Raw genomic sequence first — 15,600 nt, forward strand, 5'->3', positions numbered from 1 at the left:
GTGGTGATTGGTGCAGGGAGTGAGGGCGGCGCGGATGAAGTCGCGGGTAATGCTAGTAGATAATAAATATATAGAATGTTAATTATTTTTATTTTGGGGAGCCAAAAAGTGAATTTTTTTTTTTTTTTTTTTAAATGGGTTAAAAAAAAAAAAAGCTCTGATTTCACTAAGTAAAGCACTGAGTTATACTGACGTGATGTCAGCAGCTGAACTGTAGGGGGTGCTGTGGTAGCTTTTGCCCAGAGATCCTTTCCCAGTATAACCGGACAGCAGCGGGTGCTGAAAAGGATAAAGTGCAGTAGTGGTACAAGTCACATGTGGGGGTTGGCGGGGGCCTCAGTGCTCCTAAATCTTGCACCATGTTCCATCAGTCGCTCACGTGTATTTTCTTTCTCGTAGGGTGATGTGGGGCTTGCTATGGGCAAACTCTATGGAAATGACTTTAGCCAAACTACTATTTCTCGCTTCGAAGCCTTGAACCTCAGCTTTAAAAACATGTGCAAATTAAAGCCTCTCCTGGAGAAGTGGCTGAACGATGCAGGTGAGTGCGGGGCCACGGGGGCGAACCCAAAAAATGGTGCACATGGAGGGGTATTCTGAGGTTTTAGTGCATAAACAGGCCTATTTAAGGCGTCACCCAGGGACCACATGCTCTCAGTTACATTACCACTGCCACTAGGGGGAGCTTTTCAGCTCAGCAGTATGCAGCTTGCTCCAGAGCTCCCCCTAGTGGGGGTATAGACTCTATCTATGCAGGGAATAGGCAGCATTATATGTTAAGACACCGCTAAGGACTGTTTGCTGCTATTGATGATTTATAGACATCTTGGAGTTACTAAGATCTGCGGTTTTCTCTCTCCCGACACAGAGAACATCACGTCGGATTCTGCTCTTTCGAGCCCCAACGTCATGAACTCCCCAGGTCATGGAATCGAGGGGCTGAACCGCAGGAGGAAAAAACGCACCAGCATAGAGACCAACATACGCGTGGCCTTAGAGAAGAGTTTCCTGGAGGTCAGTGCAGGAGGGGTCGCTCCTGGCCCACCATTACTGGGGTTCCCTGGGACTTGTATATTGATGACCTTTGCTTAGGACAGATCTATTGTGTGATCCTGGGATCAGACACTTGGGACCCCCACAGATCAGCTATTTGTAGAGGCCTTTTCCCTGTGAAGTCACATTCATTGGTCATATGGTACAACACCACCTCAGTCCCATTCTAAGCTGTTATACCGAGCACAGCCACTATACAATGTACGGCGCTGTGCTTGGTATTCAGTGAAGAGGCTGCAGATTGGGGGGGCCTGGACGTTGGACCACCAGTGATGACCTGTTAGGGTATCTCTTGTAGCTATCAGCTCGCAGGACTTTATCCACATCGATGCATTTCAGCATATGACAGCTCTGTGAGCAGGACGGGTTTACAGTCTTCTAAAACAAACAGGAGTGTTCTGGTTCCCTGATGGCAATGAATATCTAGCGAGGTACAGACACTCCTGGAGGAGATCCGACTGGGAGACTTTTTCAGGGTAATGATCCCTGGAAAAAAGTTTGCAAAATAAGTCCAGTGCAGCAATATATAGGCGTCACTCAGGAGAGATTTAGCAGGATCGTGCAGGACACTTATATCTGCAGCTCCGATCTGTGCCGACCGTTACAGACAATAGGGGGCAGAATCCTCCTCCTAATCCGCACCATCTTCTCCCCTGTGATCAGGCCCTTCAGTTCGGCTTGTAATAGACCTCACCCAACCTTCTAACCCTCTGCTCTCCATCACAGAACCAAAAGCCTACCTCGGAGGAGATCACCATGATTGCCGACCAGCTGCACATGGAGAAGGAGGTGATCCGTGTTTGGTTCTGTAACCGGCGTCAGAAGGAAAAAAGGATCAACCCTCCCAGCAGCGGCGGATCCAGCAACTCTCCTATTAAAGCAATGTTCCCAAGTCCGACTCCTTTGGTAAGGCTGCAGTAAAGTGACTGTCTGTGATGGCGAGTCCTAATACTGAATATTCACTGACAGCAAGCAGTGATCTGAAGCACAAAGTATATGGGAATGCTGCAGTGATTATTAGAATAGTTCATTCATATGCAACTGGGGGGGTCTGACGCCCGGGACCCCTGCCTATCAGCTGTTTGGATAGGTCCAGCAGTGAATCGGTTAAGCGGCGCTGCATGATGTAGAATATTCTCCAGCACTTTCCCTCCCCATGCGGCAGCCCCTCCATCAGTCAGCACTTACCCGCTGTCATGTCGCAGTAAACTGTAATGAATGATTTATCCGGCGGGCCGGAGTCACAGGTTATAAATACCTGCAAGTTTTATGGCTGCGCTCCGGCTGTTGGGTTGGGGTAATTGAGCGGCAGAGAGCAGGTGGTCGCTGTCAATGAGTAACTGCACGTGAAGCCGCAACGTCTCACCTGACTGCACAGATCATAACACGGCAAACACTTAATGTTGGTGCTGGTGGGTTTTATGTCAGGTGTACGTCCCCCTCCCCCGTCCTCCTCCTCCGTGCACAGCCATTAAATCTACACATCTGCTCAGTCTTGGCTTCTACTCTTCAATGGCCAATGTGAAAACTCCCGGGGTGTCCATAGGCCTCCTGCCTGACCTATATACCCATACGTGGAATCATAACTGGAACTGTGCAGGTTTTAGCACTAGCAGCAGATTGCCGGCCCTTATCTTACCCCCGCCGACCCACAGATGTTGTCCTTGGTCAGATTAATGGCCGGTACCCCATGCTCCTGTGCTGCCGTGCAGACTGCGGGGACAACTTGGCGGGATGGGTTTGCAATTTGCAAAGTTGAAAAAAGATCTTCCATTTTAGCTATGTATATATATATATATATGTATAGATCTTGCTCATGTAAGAGATGAACTACAGAAATAGAGGAGAGTCTGTGCAGTTTGGTAAAACCTGGGGGACTCTGTGACAGAATGACAGCTCCATAGTCACCGTATATAGTCATAGTCACTATATACACTATATACACTTATTCTGCACCATCACATGAGGAGGAAGAGGTCAGAAAGATCAGAGCCCCGGACAATGTCTTCTAGTCATCTGGGGGTAAAATAATGTTTGTCAAATCAGAGCAATGATGACTGAATTTCATTTTACACAGTAATATAGCGACGTCCTGAGCCCTGACTTGTCTGTTTTTTAGGTGGCCTCTACACCAAGCCTTGTGACAAGCAGCGCAGCAACCACATTAACTGTAAACCCAGTGCTGCCATTAACCAGTGCTACAGCGGCTGTGACCAGCTTCTCAGTCACAGGTGAGTTCACTATGATGTCATCACTTCTCCTGCATTATACTCCAGAGCTGCGCTCACTATTCTGCTGGTGCAGTCACTGTGTACATACATTACATTACTTATCCTGTATTATACTCCAGAGCTGCGCTCACTATTCTGCTGGTACAGTCACTGTGTACATACATTACATTACTTATCCTGTATTATACCCCAGAGCTGCGCTCACTATTCTGCTGGTACAGTCACTGTGTACATACATTACATTACTTATCCTGCATTATACCCCAGAGCTGCGCTCACTATTCTGCTGGTGCAGTCACTGTGTACATACATTACATTACTTATCCTGTACTATACTCCAGAGCTACGCTCACTATTCTGCTGGTACAGTCACTGTGTACATACATTACATATCCTGTATTATACTCCAGAGCTGCGCTCACTATTCTGCTGGTACAGTCACTGTGTACATACATTACATTACTTATCCTGTATTATACTCCAGAGCTGCGCTCACTATTCTGCTGGTGCAGTCACTGTGTACATACATTACATTACTTATCCTGTATTATACTCCAGAGCTGCGCTCACTATTCTGCTGGTGGAGACACTGGAAAAGACAACTGAGTCACATGACTTTCTTCCTTTCCTTCTCCTGTCCTCGGTGTATTTGGTTGCAGTGGTGGTATACAGTATATATATACACACACACACACACGTGATCTCTGTAGCCAATCCCTGACCTCACTGGTATTACTAATGCTGGGACTGTTGAACTGCATTTTTAAAAAATTGTATCTATCTATTTTTTTTTTTTTCAAGGCACAACAGGAACTCCCACCGCCAACACGGCAACCGTGATATCTACTGCACCCCCAGTGTCCTCTGTCCTGACGTCTCCGTCTCTGAGCCCCTCCCCATCCGCTTCTGCTGGAGCTACAGAAGTGTCCAGTGCAAGTGAAACCGGTACAACGCACACCACCTCCACCCCCATCACCTCCACCATGAGTTCTGGCCCAGTCGTGGTGACGACTTCTGGAATCCACACCGCAGCCGCCACAGCACTACAAGGAGCAGCACAGTTGCCTGCCAATGCAAGCCTAGCTGCCATGGCCGCCGCTGCTGGTCTCAATCCTGGGTTGATGGCATCCTCACAGTTTGCTGCTGGGTAAGGAGCTGTTCTTATTGTATTGTTGTTCTTTGGTTGGTTGTTGGTTGGTTGTGTTTCTATGGTTGGCTATTTTTTGATCAGTTGTGTTTTTGGTTGGTTGGCTGTGGAGTTGGCTGGCTATTTTTTTGGTCGGCTGGGGTTTTGGTTGGTATGTTGTGTGGTTGGTTGGCTGGTAGTGTGGTTGGCTGGCTGGTTGTTTTGGTTGGTTGGCCAGTTGTGTGGTTGGCTGTCTGGTAGTGTGGCTGTCTGTTTGGTTCGTTGACTGGCCAGTTGTGCGGTTGGTTGGTTGAGTGGCTATGTTTTTTTTTTGTTCAGGTATGTTTGGGTTGGTTGGCTGGTTGTGTGACTGGCTAGTTTTTGGTCAGCCATGTTTTTGGTTGGTTGGGCGGTTTGCTGGTTCTGTGGGTAGTTTTTGGTGAGTTCCTCTGTGTATATTTGTCTTTACCTCAGATTATTGTGTATTGAGAACTTGTAGGCCCTGTTATTCTGTATGCATGAGGACTAGTACACCCTGTTATTCTGTATATATGAGGACTTGTAGGCCCTGTTATTCTGTATATATGAGGACTAGTACACCCTGTTATTCTGTATATATGAGGACTTGTAGGCCCTGTTATTCTGTATATATGAGGACTTGTAGGCCCTGTTATTCTGTATATATGAGGACTTGTGCGCCCTGTTATTCTGTATGTATGAGGACTAGTACACCCTGTTATTCTGTATATATGAGGACTTGTACGCCCTGTTATTCTGTATATATGAGGACTTGTACGTCCTGTTATTCTGTATATATGAGGACTTGTACGCCCTGTTATTCTGTATATATGAGGACTTGTGCGCCCTGTTATTCTGTATATATGAGGACTTGTACGTCCTGTTATTCTGTATATATGAGGACTTGTACGCCCTGTTATTCTGTATATATGAGGACTTGTGCGCCCTGTTATTCTGTATATATGAGGACTTGTGCGTCCTGTTATTCTGTATATATGAGGACTTGTGCGCCCTGTTATTCTGTATGTATGAGAACTTGTAGGCCCTGTTATTCTGTATATATGAGGACTTGTGCGTCCTGTTATTCTGTATATATGAGGACTTGTACGCCCTGTTATTCTGTATATATGAGGACTTGTGCGCCCTGTTATTCTGTATGCATGAGGACTAGTACACCCTGTTATTCTGTATATATGAGGACTTGTAGGCCCTGTTATTCTGTATATATGAGGACTTGTAGGCCCTGTTATTCTGTATATATGAGGACTTGTACGCCCTGTTATTCTGTATATATGAGGACTTGTACGCCCTGTTATTCTGTATATATGAGGACTTGTGCGCCCTGTTATTCTGTATATATGAGGACTTGTACGCCCTGTTATTCTGTATATATGAGGACTTGTGCGCCCTGTTATTCTGTATATATGAGGACTTGTGCGTCCTGTTATTCTGTATATATGAGGACTTGTGCGCCCTGTTATTCTGTATGTATGAGAACTTGTAGGCCCTGTTATTCTGTATATATGAGGACTTGTGCGTCCTGTTATTCTGTATATATGAGGACTTGTACGCCCTGTTATTCTGTATATATGAGGACTTGTGCGCCCTGTTATTCTGTATATATGAGGACTTGTAGGCCCTGTTATTCTGTATATATGAGGACTTGTAGGCCCTGTTATTCTGTATATATGAGGACTTGTGCGCCCTGTTATTCTGTATGCATGAGGACTAGTACACCCTGTTATTCTGTATATATGAGGACTTGTAGGCCCTGTTATTCTGTATATATGAGGACTTGTAGGCCCTGTTATTCTGTATATATGAGGACTTGTACGCCCTGTTATTCTGTATATATGAGGACTTGTAGGCCCTGTTATTCTGTATATATGAGGACTTGTGCGCCCTGTTATTCTGTATATATGAGAACTTGTAGGCCCTGTTATTCTGTATATATGAGGACTTGTGCGCCCTGTTATTCTGTATATATGAGGACTTGTACGCCCTGTTATTCTGTATATATGAGGACTTGTACGCCCTGTTATTCTGTATATATGAGGACTTGTACGCCCTGTTATTCTGTATATATGAGGACTTGTGGGCCCTGTTATTCTGTATGTATGAGGACTTGTGCGCCCTGTTATTCTGTATATATGAGGACTTGTGTGCCCTGTTATTCTGTATATATGAGGACTTGTAGACTTTGTTATTCTGTATATATGAGGACTTGTGCGCCCTGTTATTCTGTATATATGAGGACTTGTGCGCCCTGTTACTCTATATATATATATGAGAACTTGTAGGCCCTGTTATTCTGTATATATGAGGACTAGTACACCCTGTTATTCTGTATATATGAGGACTTGTACGTCCTGTTATTCTGTATATATGAGGACTTGTACGCTCTGTTATTCTGTATATATGAGGACTTGTACGCTCTGTTATTCTGTATATATGAGGACTTGTACGTCCTGTTATTCTGTATATATGAGGACTTGTGCGCCCTGTTATTCTGTATATATGAGGACTTGTGCGCCCTGTTATTCTGTATATATGAGGACTTGTGCGCCCTGTTATTCTGTATATATGAGAACTTGTAGGCCCTGTTATTCTGTATATATGAGGACTTGTACGCCCTGTTATTCTGTATATATGAGGACTTGTACGCTCTGTTATTCTGTATATATGAGGACTTGTGTGCCCTGTTATTCTGTATATATGAGGACTTGTGTGCCCTGTTATTCTGTATATATGAGGACTTGTACGCCCTGTTATTCTGTATATATGAGGACTTGTACGCCCTGTTATTCTGTATATATGAGGACTTGTACGCTCTGTTATTCTGTATATATGAGGACTTGTGTGCCCTGTTATTCTGTATATATGAGGACTTGTGCGCCCTGTTATTCTGTATATATGAGGACTTGTGCGCCCTGTTATTCTGTATATATGAGGACTTGTGCGCCCTGTTATTCTGTATATATGAGGACTTGTGCGCCCTGTTATTCTGTATATATGAGGACTTGTGGGCCCTGTTATTCTGTATATATGAGGACTTGTACGCCCTGTTATTCTGTATATATGAGGACTTGTGCGCCCTGTTATTCTGTATATATGAGGACTTGTACTCCCTGTTATTCTGTATACATGAGGACTTGTGGGCCCTGTTATTCTGTATACATGAGGACTTGTGCGCCCTGTTATTCTGTATATATGTGGACTTGTGGGCCCTGTTCTGTATATATGAGGACTTGTGCACCCTGTTATTCTGTATATATGAGGACTTGTACGCCCTGTTATTCTGTATATATGAGGACTTGTAGGCCCTGTTATTCTGTATATATGAGGACTTGTACGCCCTGTTATTCTGTATATATGAGGACTTGTACGCCCTGTTATTCTGTATATATGAGGACTTGTGGGCCCTGTTATTCTGTATATATGAGGACTTGTAGGCCCTGTTATTCTGTATATATGAGGACTTGTGGGCCCTGTTGTTCTGTATATATGAGGACTTGTATGCCCTGTTATTCTGTATATATGAGGACTTGTGCGCCCTGTTATTCTGTATATATGAGGACTTGTGCGCCCTGTTATTCTGTATATATGTGGACTTGTACGCCCTGTTATTCTGTATATATGAGGACTTGTGCGCCCTGTTATTCTGTATATATGAGGACTTGTGCGCCCTGTTATTCTGTATATATGTGGACTTGTGGGCCCTGTTATTCTGTATATATGAGGACTTGTGGGCCCTGTTATTCTGTATATATGTGGACTTGTGCGCCCTGTTATTCTGTATATATGAGGACTTGTACGCCCTGTTATTCTGTATATATGAGGACTTGTGCGCCCTGTTATTCTGTATATATGAGGACTTGTACGCCCTGTTATTCTGTATATATGAGGACTTGTACGCCCTGTTATTCTGTATATATGAGGACTTGTGCGCCCTGTTATTCTGTATATATGAGGACTTGTGCGCCCTGTTATTCTGTATATATGAGGACTTGTGCGCCCTGTACTCTGCATATCTTATACACTCCTTCCCTATACATGTCAGTACAGATCATGGCGTTCTCTCAGACAATGGGTAACGTCTACTCGACCTTAGGGTGACTTTACGTGATTATGCGACTTCCTGTCCTCGTGCCGCCGATCATACAGCATCTGCTCGCTGTCATACGTGTGCCGCGTGTGTGACATGCTGTGACACGCTCCCTTTGTGCGGCTCCTCTTTGCCGCTTTCTATAGGGGTTGGGGGTTTTGCATTGTCCTCCTTTATGTATGAATGATGTGGTTTTGTTTGTCTTTTGTCCGCAGAGGTGCCTTATTCAGTCTCAATCCGGGGACGTTGGGCAGCGCCATTAGCCCCGCTCTGATGAGTAACAGCACGCTGGCAACAATACAAGGTCAGTGGGGTGTCTGAGCGCCCATGAATAGATGGGATTAAGGCGGGTACAGCGCCCCTCATATTAACCACAAGACTAGCCGGCACATATAGTAGTATTGAGAATTTCTGCCTCGTTTTCTAATATTTTTTCTTCAATCTCTAGCTTTGGCATCTAGTGGATCTCTTCCAATAACATCACTGGATGCTACTGGAAACTTGGTGTTCGCCAACGCAGGAGGAACTCCTAACATTGTGACTGCGCCCTTGTTCCTCAACCCTCAGAACCTCTCTCTGCTCACCAGCAGCCCGGTCAGCTTGGTCTCTGCCGCCTCCGGAGGGGCAGCGACGCCCATCACAAGCCTTCACGCCACCTCCTCATCGGTTGACTCCATCCAAAACTCTCTCTTTACAGTGGCCACTGCCAGCGGACCAGCTTCCACCACCACTTCAGGCTCCAAAGCACAGTGAGCCAAGGCAACCCGATCACTACCTGCTGGTGATCGACTGACCACGCGACTAGCGGCGTGACGCGTTCTCTCTCGGACAGCATGGGAGAGCTCCGTACGCAATATTATTGAAACGAGGAGGGGTCGGAGGAAAAAAAAAAAAGTCAAGAACAAATAACAGATGGAACATTTTGCCTAATTTTATAATAAACACTCTCTCTTCAGGATAACCACTGATCAGAGAACTTTCTAACCAAAAATGTAAAAAAGGAAAAAAAATCCAAAAAAATTTACAAAAAAAAAGAAAAAAAAAAAAATTCACAAAAAAGTGAAAGGACTACTTATCATTTCCAGCAGTCTCATGGACAAGTTAAGGTTGGTTGTTTGAAACAAAAACAAAAAAAATTCTGATATTGGAAGGGGAATTTGCTTTCGTCGGAATCTACTTTTTATTATTATTTTTTGTAATTATCATTTTGTATAGGTCTGTTGTACAGACCTTTATGTCATGCAAGGTGTTTATAGTCATATCGAAATGTTGGGGGTTCCTTTTCGTAACTGGTACAATTTAGGCAGGCCTGTATTACTGATGTTTTTTGGGGGGGTTATCCTTATTTTTTTTGTTTGACTTGGTCCCTGACTTTCAGACGTGAAGACCCGGGCCCGGTGGAATCGTTGTGGTGGGTTAATGGCTACAGCAATATGGATCACTTACAGATCTCTGCTCGATCACTGATGACCACGCCCAGAGCGGGACATTGGGAAGTGATCGTTTCATCCTTGGAGATGACGGACACAAATACTAGTTTTCGTTCAATTGTGTCGGCAGAATTGTGTGTCTGCCGATTGGCTAGTTTCAGATGTCCTAGTTATTGAATAGGATCAGCAGGCAGCTTAACTTTTTGCCTTAAAGGGGATCCAACTCCAACTCATTGCGTGTCCCATAGGCGCCGCTCCACTGATTCTGATGCAGTTGGAATTTTTTCTCTAGCCCTCACCGTTCCTGAGCTATCGCTTCTGATAGTTTCAGCACTTTTATGTTGTCTGTTGTCGAGTGGGCGGTCCCTAATGGTCTGTTCCAGCCAAGCACCGCCCACCTGGAAATACAATGTATAATTGTGCAGAAAGTAACAAAAGTGTTTTCTTGGGAACGGTGGGGGCTAGAGAAATAATTCCAAGTGCGCTGGAGTCAGTGGAACGGAGACTATTGAAGGATGTGAAGAGCTGGAGGTGATGGAAGGTCCCCTTTAAGTCCGCTCTCCTGCAACTTTTACTGTACACTTTGGTTTAGAAGTGGTTGAGCCATGTTATCTGTATTATGTAAGGCCACAGGTGTAATTTTTTTAGTGACAGTACGGCGTATGTAACAGGTAGAGGTTGCACATGTAGCAGAGCTCAGTTTGTGGCTTAGTGATAACTGTAGTACCATGCAGCACCCTATATAGTATATACCAAATAACAAACTGAGCTCTGATACGCAGTAAAAGTTGCAGGTCTAGTAGGTACCAGTAAGGGTTAACTTTGCAGGTACCCGAGCGGACTAATGTCAGCAACCACCGCCGTCCGTGATGTGTGCAAAGCGTAGTTTAACCTATTATTTCCTGCAGCAAAAGGTCAGCGCAGAGCTCCGTGTACAGGCCAATGTGCTGAGCTACATTCCCCCGCCCCGGCGGGTTGGGGTTATTTTTTTTGTTGTTCTTGAATTTCATGGCCGTTTCTAGTACACTACAAAAATCAGACTTGGAAATGGTAAAACGTTCGCAACCTTGAGGCTCCTTTTGTTGCGGAGAATGACGGGAGTTTTATTTTAAGCCGCAGCTGGAGTGACAAAGGTTGGCGGCTTATTGTGTTAGGCTTTGTTGTTACGGGGGGGGGGGGGGGGGGGCTGAGCCTCTTTGCACACATCATAAGGGCCCGGTGTCTCGGTGATTGAGCTCGCTCAGCAGAAACGTCAATAAGTTATGATCTGGGGACCAGGTGTTGGCGGTGCGTGCGGGATGAGCGTCTGGCGCTCTCTGGAAGTCGCCGATTCTGATTTCTTTTTCTAATCTATCTATGTATTACCCTTCATTAATTTACTGATCTAAGAAAAACCAAAAATTTGGATGAATGATACCGCAGACTGGATCGCTGCCCTGCAGTTCACACTACGCCTTTCGGCAGGGTCGTCTTCTGCCTGTCAATGATGCTACACGATGGAGCTGCGCATGTGCGGGACGTCCCCGGGGACTCCTGCTGTTGGGAAAGGGCAGAAAACTTCCCTGGACTCCGTAGTTTTATTTAATTTTTTATTTTTTTTTTGCAGTTTTTTGCCTGTGATTCCTAATATGATAGCGACTTTCCATCTCTAACGTGCTAGACTAGTGAACTGCAAGCAGTCAACTAACCCGTGTCATTCGACCTTGTGTGTGCGTGTATATATATGTTTTTGTAATATTTTTTTTTTTTTTAAGTTGTTGAAAAATATATTTTAACCCCTCCGATGCTGAAGAAAAGCCAAGCGCGCGTCGCTTGCCTCTTTTCGCAATAGAGGACGGTTATAACCAAGCTTGAACCAAAGTCAATTTCTAGCAAGCTGCTGTACTAATGGACTAGTTTGTGTAAGTGCAGTGCAGACGCAGTGAGTGACAAGATAGATGCTACTGACAATTTATTTCACTTTGTTTTTTGTTTTGTTTTTTTGTCTTGGTGGGGGGTTTTATTTTATATATAAATGTTGCTGCTTTTTGTAATTTTTTTTTTTGTTCTCATTCGTCTTTTTTTTTTTTTATGTTTAAGGCAAACTCTAATTTTATGGGGTTTTTCCATATGTAAATACTAGAATTTTGGAGTCCTGTTCGACCACCTCTGTTCCTCCCCCCCTCCCTCCCCTTCCATAACATTCTCGTCATCCCCACTGGTAACATTGTCTTTGCATTTTTGGTTTAGTCTTGGCAAACAAGAAACCACAGTTGTGTCTTCTTTCCCTGAAGGCTGTTTCTGTGTTTCATAAGGTAACACAATGGCCTCCGACAAGGTCCTAGATAGCGGTATATTTGGGTCTGCAGAGATGTTCCTGACCGTTAGCTTTTGAGGAACCGCCATGGGCTCCAACCAAGGTCACTATAGTAAAATATAAGCAGTGCGCCCATGTTTTGCTGATTCCCCCTAGTTGCAGAGGGACCGCTATGGGCGCTCGCTGTGGCCACTAAAGTATAATAACACAAGTGTGTTTGGATTTGCTGGTAGAGTCTTGAAGGTTCTCCTGACCTATAGCATTAAAGTGTTTCCAAGGTGAGGGCAACTATAGTAAAGTAGCAAGATTTTTTTGCTCTCAGGAGGGAGTTAGAGATGTTTGTGAGGAACACTCATGGACTCCAGCCAGAACCACTGGATCATGAGGGTAACACTGTCACTTGGTTTTGGATGTTTTCCTGAACCCTAGACGCTGAGATAAAGCCATGGCCGCCAAAGTAACATCTCAGCATGGTTGTTGGATCTGTTAACATGGTCTTGAAATTTCACTTGAGTCTCAGCTGTCAAGTGTCCACCATGGTTTCCAGTAAGGGCTAGGAGAGAACTCATGTAGGGTGTTGGAGATGTTCCTGACCCTTGGTTGTCGAGGGACCGCCATGGCTTCCACCATAGTAAAATAATTTCAGTGTGATTGGGTGCAGAGTCTTGCAGATTCTGGGACACCCTCAAACCAAGAATTTTTGAAGATCTAGTGCTAGCCTTTCATGTCTACTAGATCTGTCTTCAACCACATTAACCTTTCCATCATCAGCAAAGATTAATGACGCCCCATGTAGACCCTCCATCCCCCCGATGGTCCCACCACTCGATAGGACTACCAGACATTACTTATTTGGTGGCTACTGTTTTGAGGTTGCCCGTTTCCGAACACTGCCATTTGCTAGAGCCATCCAATACTGAAAAGCTTTAATTCCGATGACTTCTCACTTTAAGGGCTTGGACGAAGCCTCATGCACTGTCTTTGACTAGAGTCATCCACTTTAGGCTCGAAACGAAAACCTAAGAGACTGTTAACCAAAAACCATCTAGTCTGAATCGAATTCAAAAAGAATTACCAAAATGTGAGATTGTACCAGTGGGGAGCGCAACTCCTCTCCCTCCCATCCACGACACCTCCTCTGTAGCCCATCATGTCTAAGTTATTCCCTTCCTCCTCCTCCTCCTTCTCCTCCTCCTCCTCTTTGTGTTCTCATGGCAGCTCCTGCATTGTCCAGACTAGTTTCTGGCCTCCTAATAAAAAAAAATATATAAAAATACCTCAACTCCTCTCGGCTTTGACAAAGACGGGCTCAGAAATTCTGGAGACAAAAAAATTACCGTAGACTAATTCTCATGGAAGAACTAATCATCTAATTTAATGCATGGCTTTGTCTCTTTTTGTTTTTTTGCCCTTTTTGTGTTTTTTTGTTTTTTTCACTTTTACAGAATATATACAAGTGGACTTGGTTGGGTGAAGGGAATCAGACTTGTGATATAGGAGGATATATTTTATACAGATGTTTTGCCAAAGCTTTGTCCGATCCAGCCGTCAGCTCTGTGCAATGCTCATAGGGTGGCGATAGGGGTGTGTCCGGAGAACAGATTAGCACCTCCCCCCCCCCCTCGCCGCTTCCCTTTTATACATTGTTGACCTACCTACCCTTTGTTTCTAATATTGGGGTTCTGGAGGAATTTATTTTTTTTCAAAAATTTTTTTTTTACAAAGTACAGGTGATGCATCGCAACTGGGAAAGCAAAAATGAAAGAGGTTCCTCGTTTTTTATTTTACCCCCCCCCCCCCCCACCCCCCTGTGTATTGTCCTAGGCTGGAGTAGAGGGTTGGAAGGTTGGCGAGACTTCCTTTGTATCATAGTACAGCTAAGCCTGTCGTTACCAAAAATACTTAACTAAAAAAGTTGAACGGAAGTGAACCCGGTTCTCCTCGTTGCACCTGACCTTGATGTCGCCAAGAATCCAAATACTGTGAGATCCTGAGCCCGTCTGTGGGCCGGTGTTTATATTGTGTTTTGTATCGTGAGTGTGTAACGTAGACGTCTGGAGGTTACGGAGGTGTCGTGTCTCCAGAACACGTGTCTACGGGCCGACCCTCGGCCAGTCTCGGGGTCTTGCTCTGCCAGTAGAGCTTGAAGACCTTTGGAAGGGCCAGTTGTGAATAGGTTAGGGGCTTCTAATATTACCAAAAATCAAACGACCACTTGTCGGTGGGTATGGACTGGTATGGGAGGGTTCGGTCATCGCTGGACCGTGGTGGCCTCAATACACTGAAATACTGCAGAAGATGTGTGTGCAAGTCAGAGTCTTTATATCCTAAGCGTGTCGTTTCCAAACCTTCAATATTTCCTTCAGGAACTGCAATTCCAAAGATTGTCTCATTTTTCCTGTGTGTAATGTCTAATTTTTTTTTATTTTTTTGAATAATTTTTTTTCTTTTAGAATTTTTTTTTTTTTTGTTCTTTTTAGATATTGTGGTGTCTGTTGCTCTTGGTATATATATATATAAAAAAATTGCTTAAGACCAAATTACATATTGTAGGGCTACCTGACAACTGAAGCTATGGATAGAGAGTTTTTTATTTTGCTGCATAAGATATTGAATTTGTTTTAAAAAAACACTCCAACAGCCTTTTTTTTCGTAGTTTGCCTATACAAATATTTATTGAGTAACAGTCCTAGACTGGGGTAGGGGGGGCTTCGTCCGGTACTTGAGTCTTGGTTGGCACATAGCATTTACCGCCGGCAGCAATAGAATAAACAGAAGGCGACCATTTACAAAAAAAAAGGAGACTGATTTAGAAGAAAATTTTTGATTTTTTTTTTTTTTTTTCACGTAAAAGCTTTATTAACATGTTTGCTTTGCAAATGTGCTGTAAGTGGTATTAATTCATGTTTGACTTGACAAAGAGCTCGAGGCGTAGGTGGGCGACTAAGATTTCTTAAGAATTCTGAAAACCGAGGAACTGATGTCAAGAGGTGACGGGAAACTTAGTGTTCATGAAATGTGGAAGGAAGGAAAGGGAAAAAAAATTGACACGGCCGGTCCTCCTTTTTTTTGCGTCCCTTTCTTTCGGATCTTCTGTCTTGTATTAATTTGTAGTTTACGTAGAATAAAATCGCCAGTATTTTTGTCTTTTTGGGGCAATTTCTCCAAAAATTTTCATGACCAAAATTAAGAGCGGAACTCAAAAAGTCACAATTATTTTTATTTTTTTTTTCCTTTCCTTCTTTCGGCAGCAGAGCCTGGTTGGGTCCTCTCCATTGTAGGCACAGGGGCAGTCGTATACCTCATTTTAGAACTTTTTGACGGAATGGTTTGTTTTAACT

At 44.2% G+C, this 15,600-nt stretch overlaps 1 protein-coding gene across 2 annotated transcripts in view; it reads left to right on the top strand.

The window, feature by feature from the left end:
- The window catches only part of POU2F1 (POU class 2 homeobox 1), a 110,050-nt gene extending 100,199 nt beyond the window's left edge, over nucleotides 1-9,851 (top strand). For both annotated transcript variants that reach the window (XM_075263286.1, XM_075263287.1), the window contains 7 exons: nucleotides 400-541; nucleotides 869-1,014; nucleotides 1,780-1,959; nucleotides 3,173-3,284; nucleotides 4,086-4,431; nucleotides 8,749-8,837; nucleotides 8,982-9,851. In XM_075263286.1, coding sequence (XP_075119387.1) covers nucleotides 400-541; nucleotides 869-1,014; nucleotides 1,780-1,959; nucleotides 3,173-3,284; nucleotides 4,086-4,431; nucleotides 8,749-8,837; nucleotides 8,982-9,286 — 1,320 coding nt within the window. In that variant the 3' untranslated portion in view covers nucleotides 9,287-9,851. The remainder of the gene's footprint in view (nucleotides 1-399; nucleotides 542-868; nucleotides 1,015-1,779; nucleotides 1,960-3,172; nucleotides 3,285-4,085; nucleotides 4,432-8,748; nucleotides 8,838-8,981) is intronic.
- The last annotated feature ends 5,749 nt before the right edge of the window (nucleotides 9,852-15,600 follow it).

This window comes from Leptodactylus fuscus, chromosome 2 (genome assembly GCF_031893055.1).
Source record: "Leptodactylus fuscus isolate aLepFus1 chromosome 2, aLepFus1.hap2, whole genome shotgun sequence".
NCBI classification, from domain to species: domain Eukaryota; kingdom Metazoa; phylum Chordata; class Amphibia; order Anura; family Leptodactylidae; genus Leptodactylus; species Leptodactylus fuscus.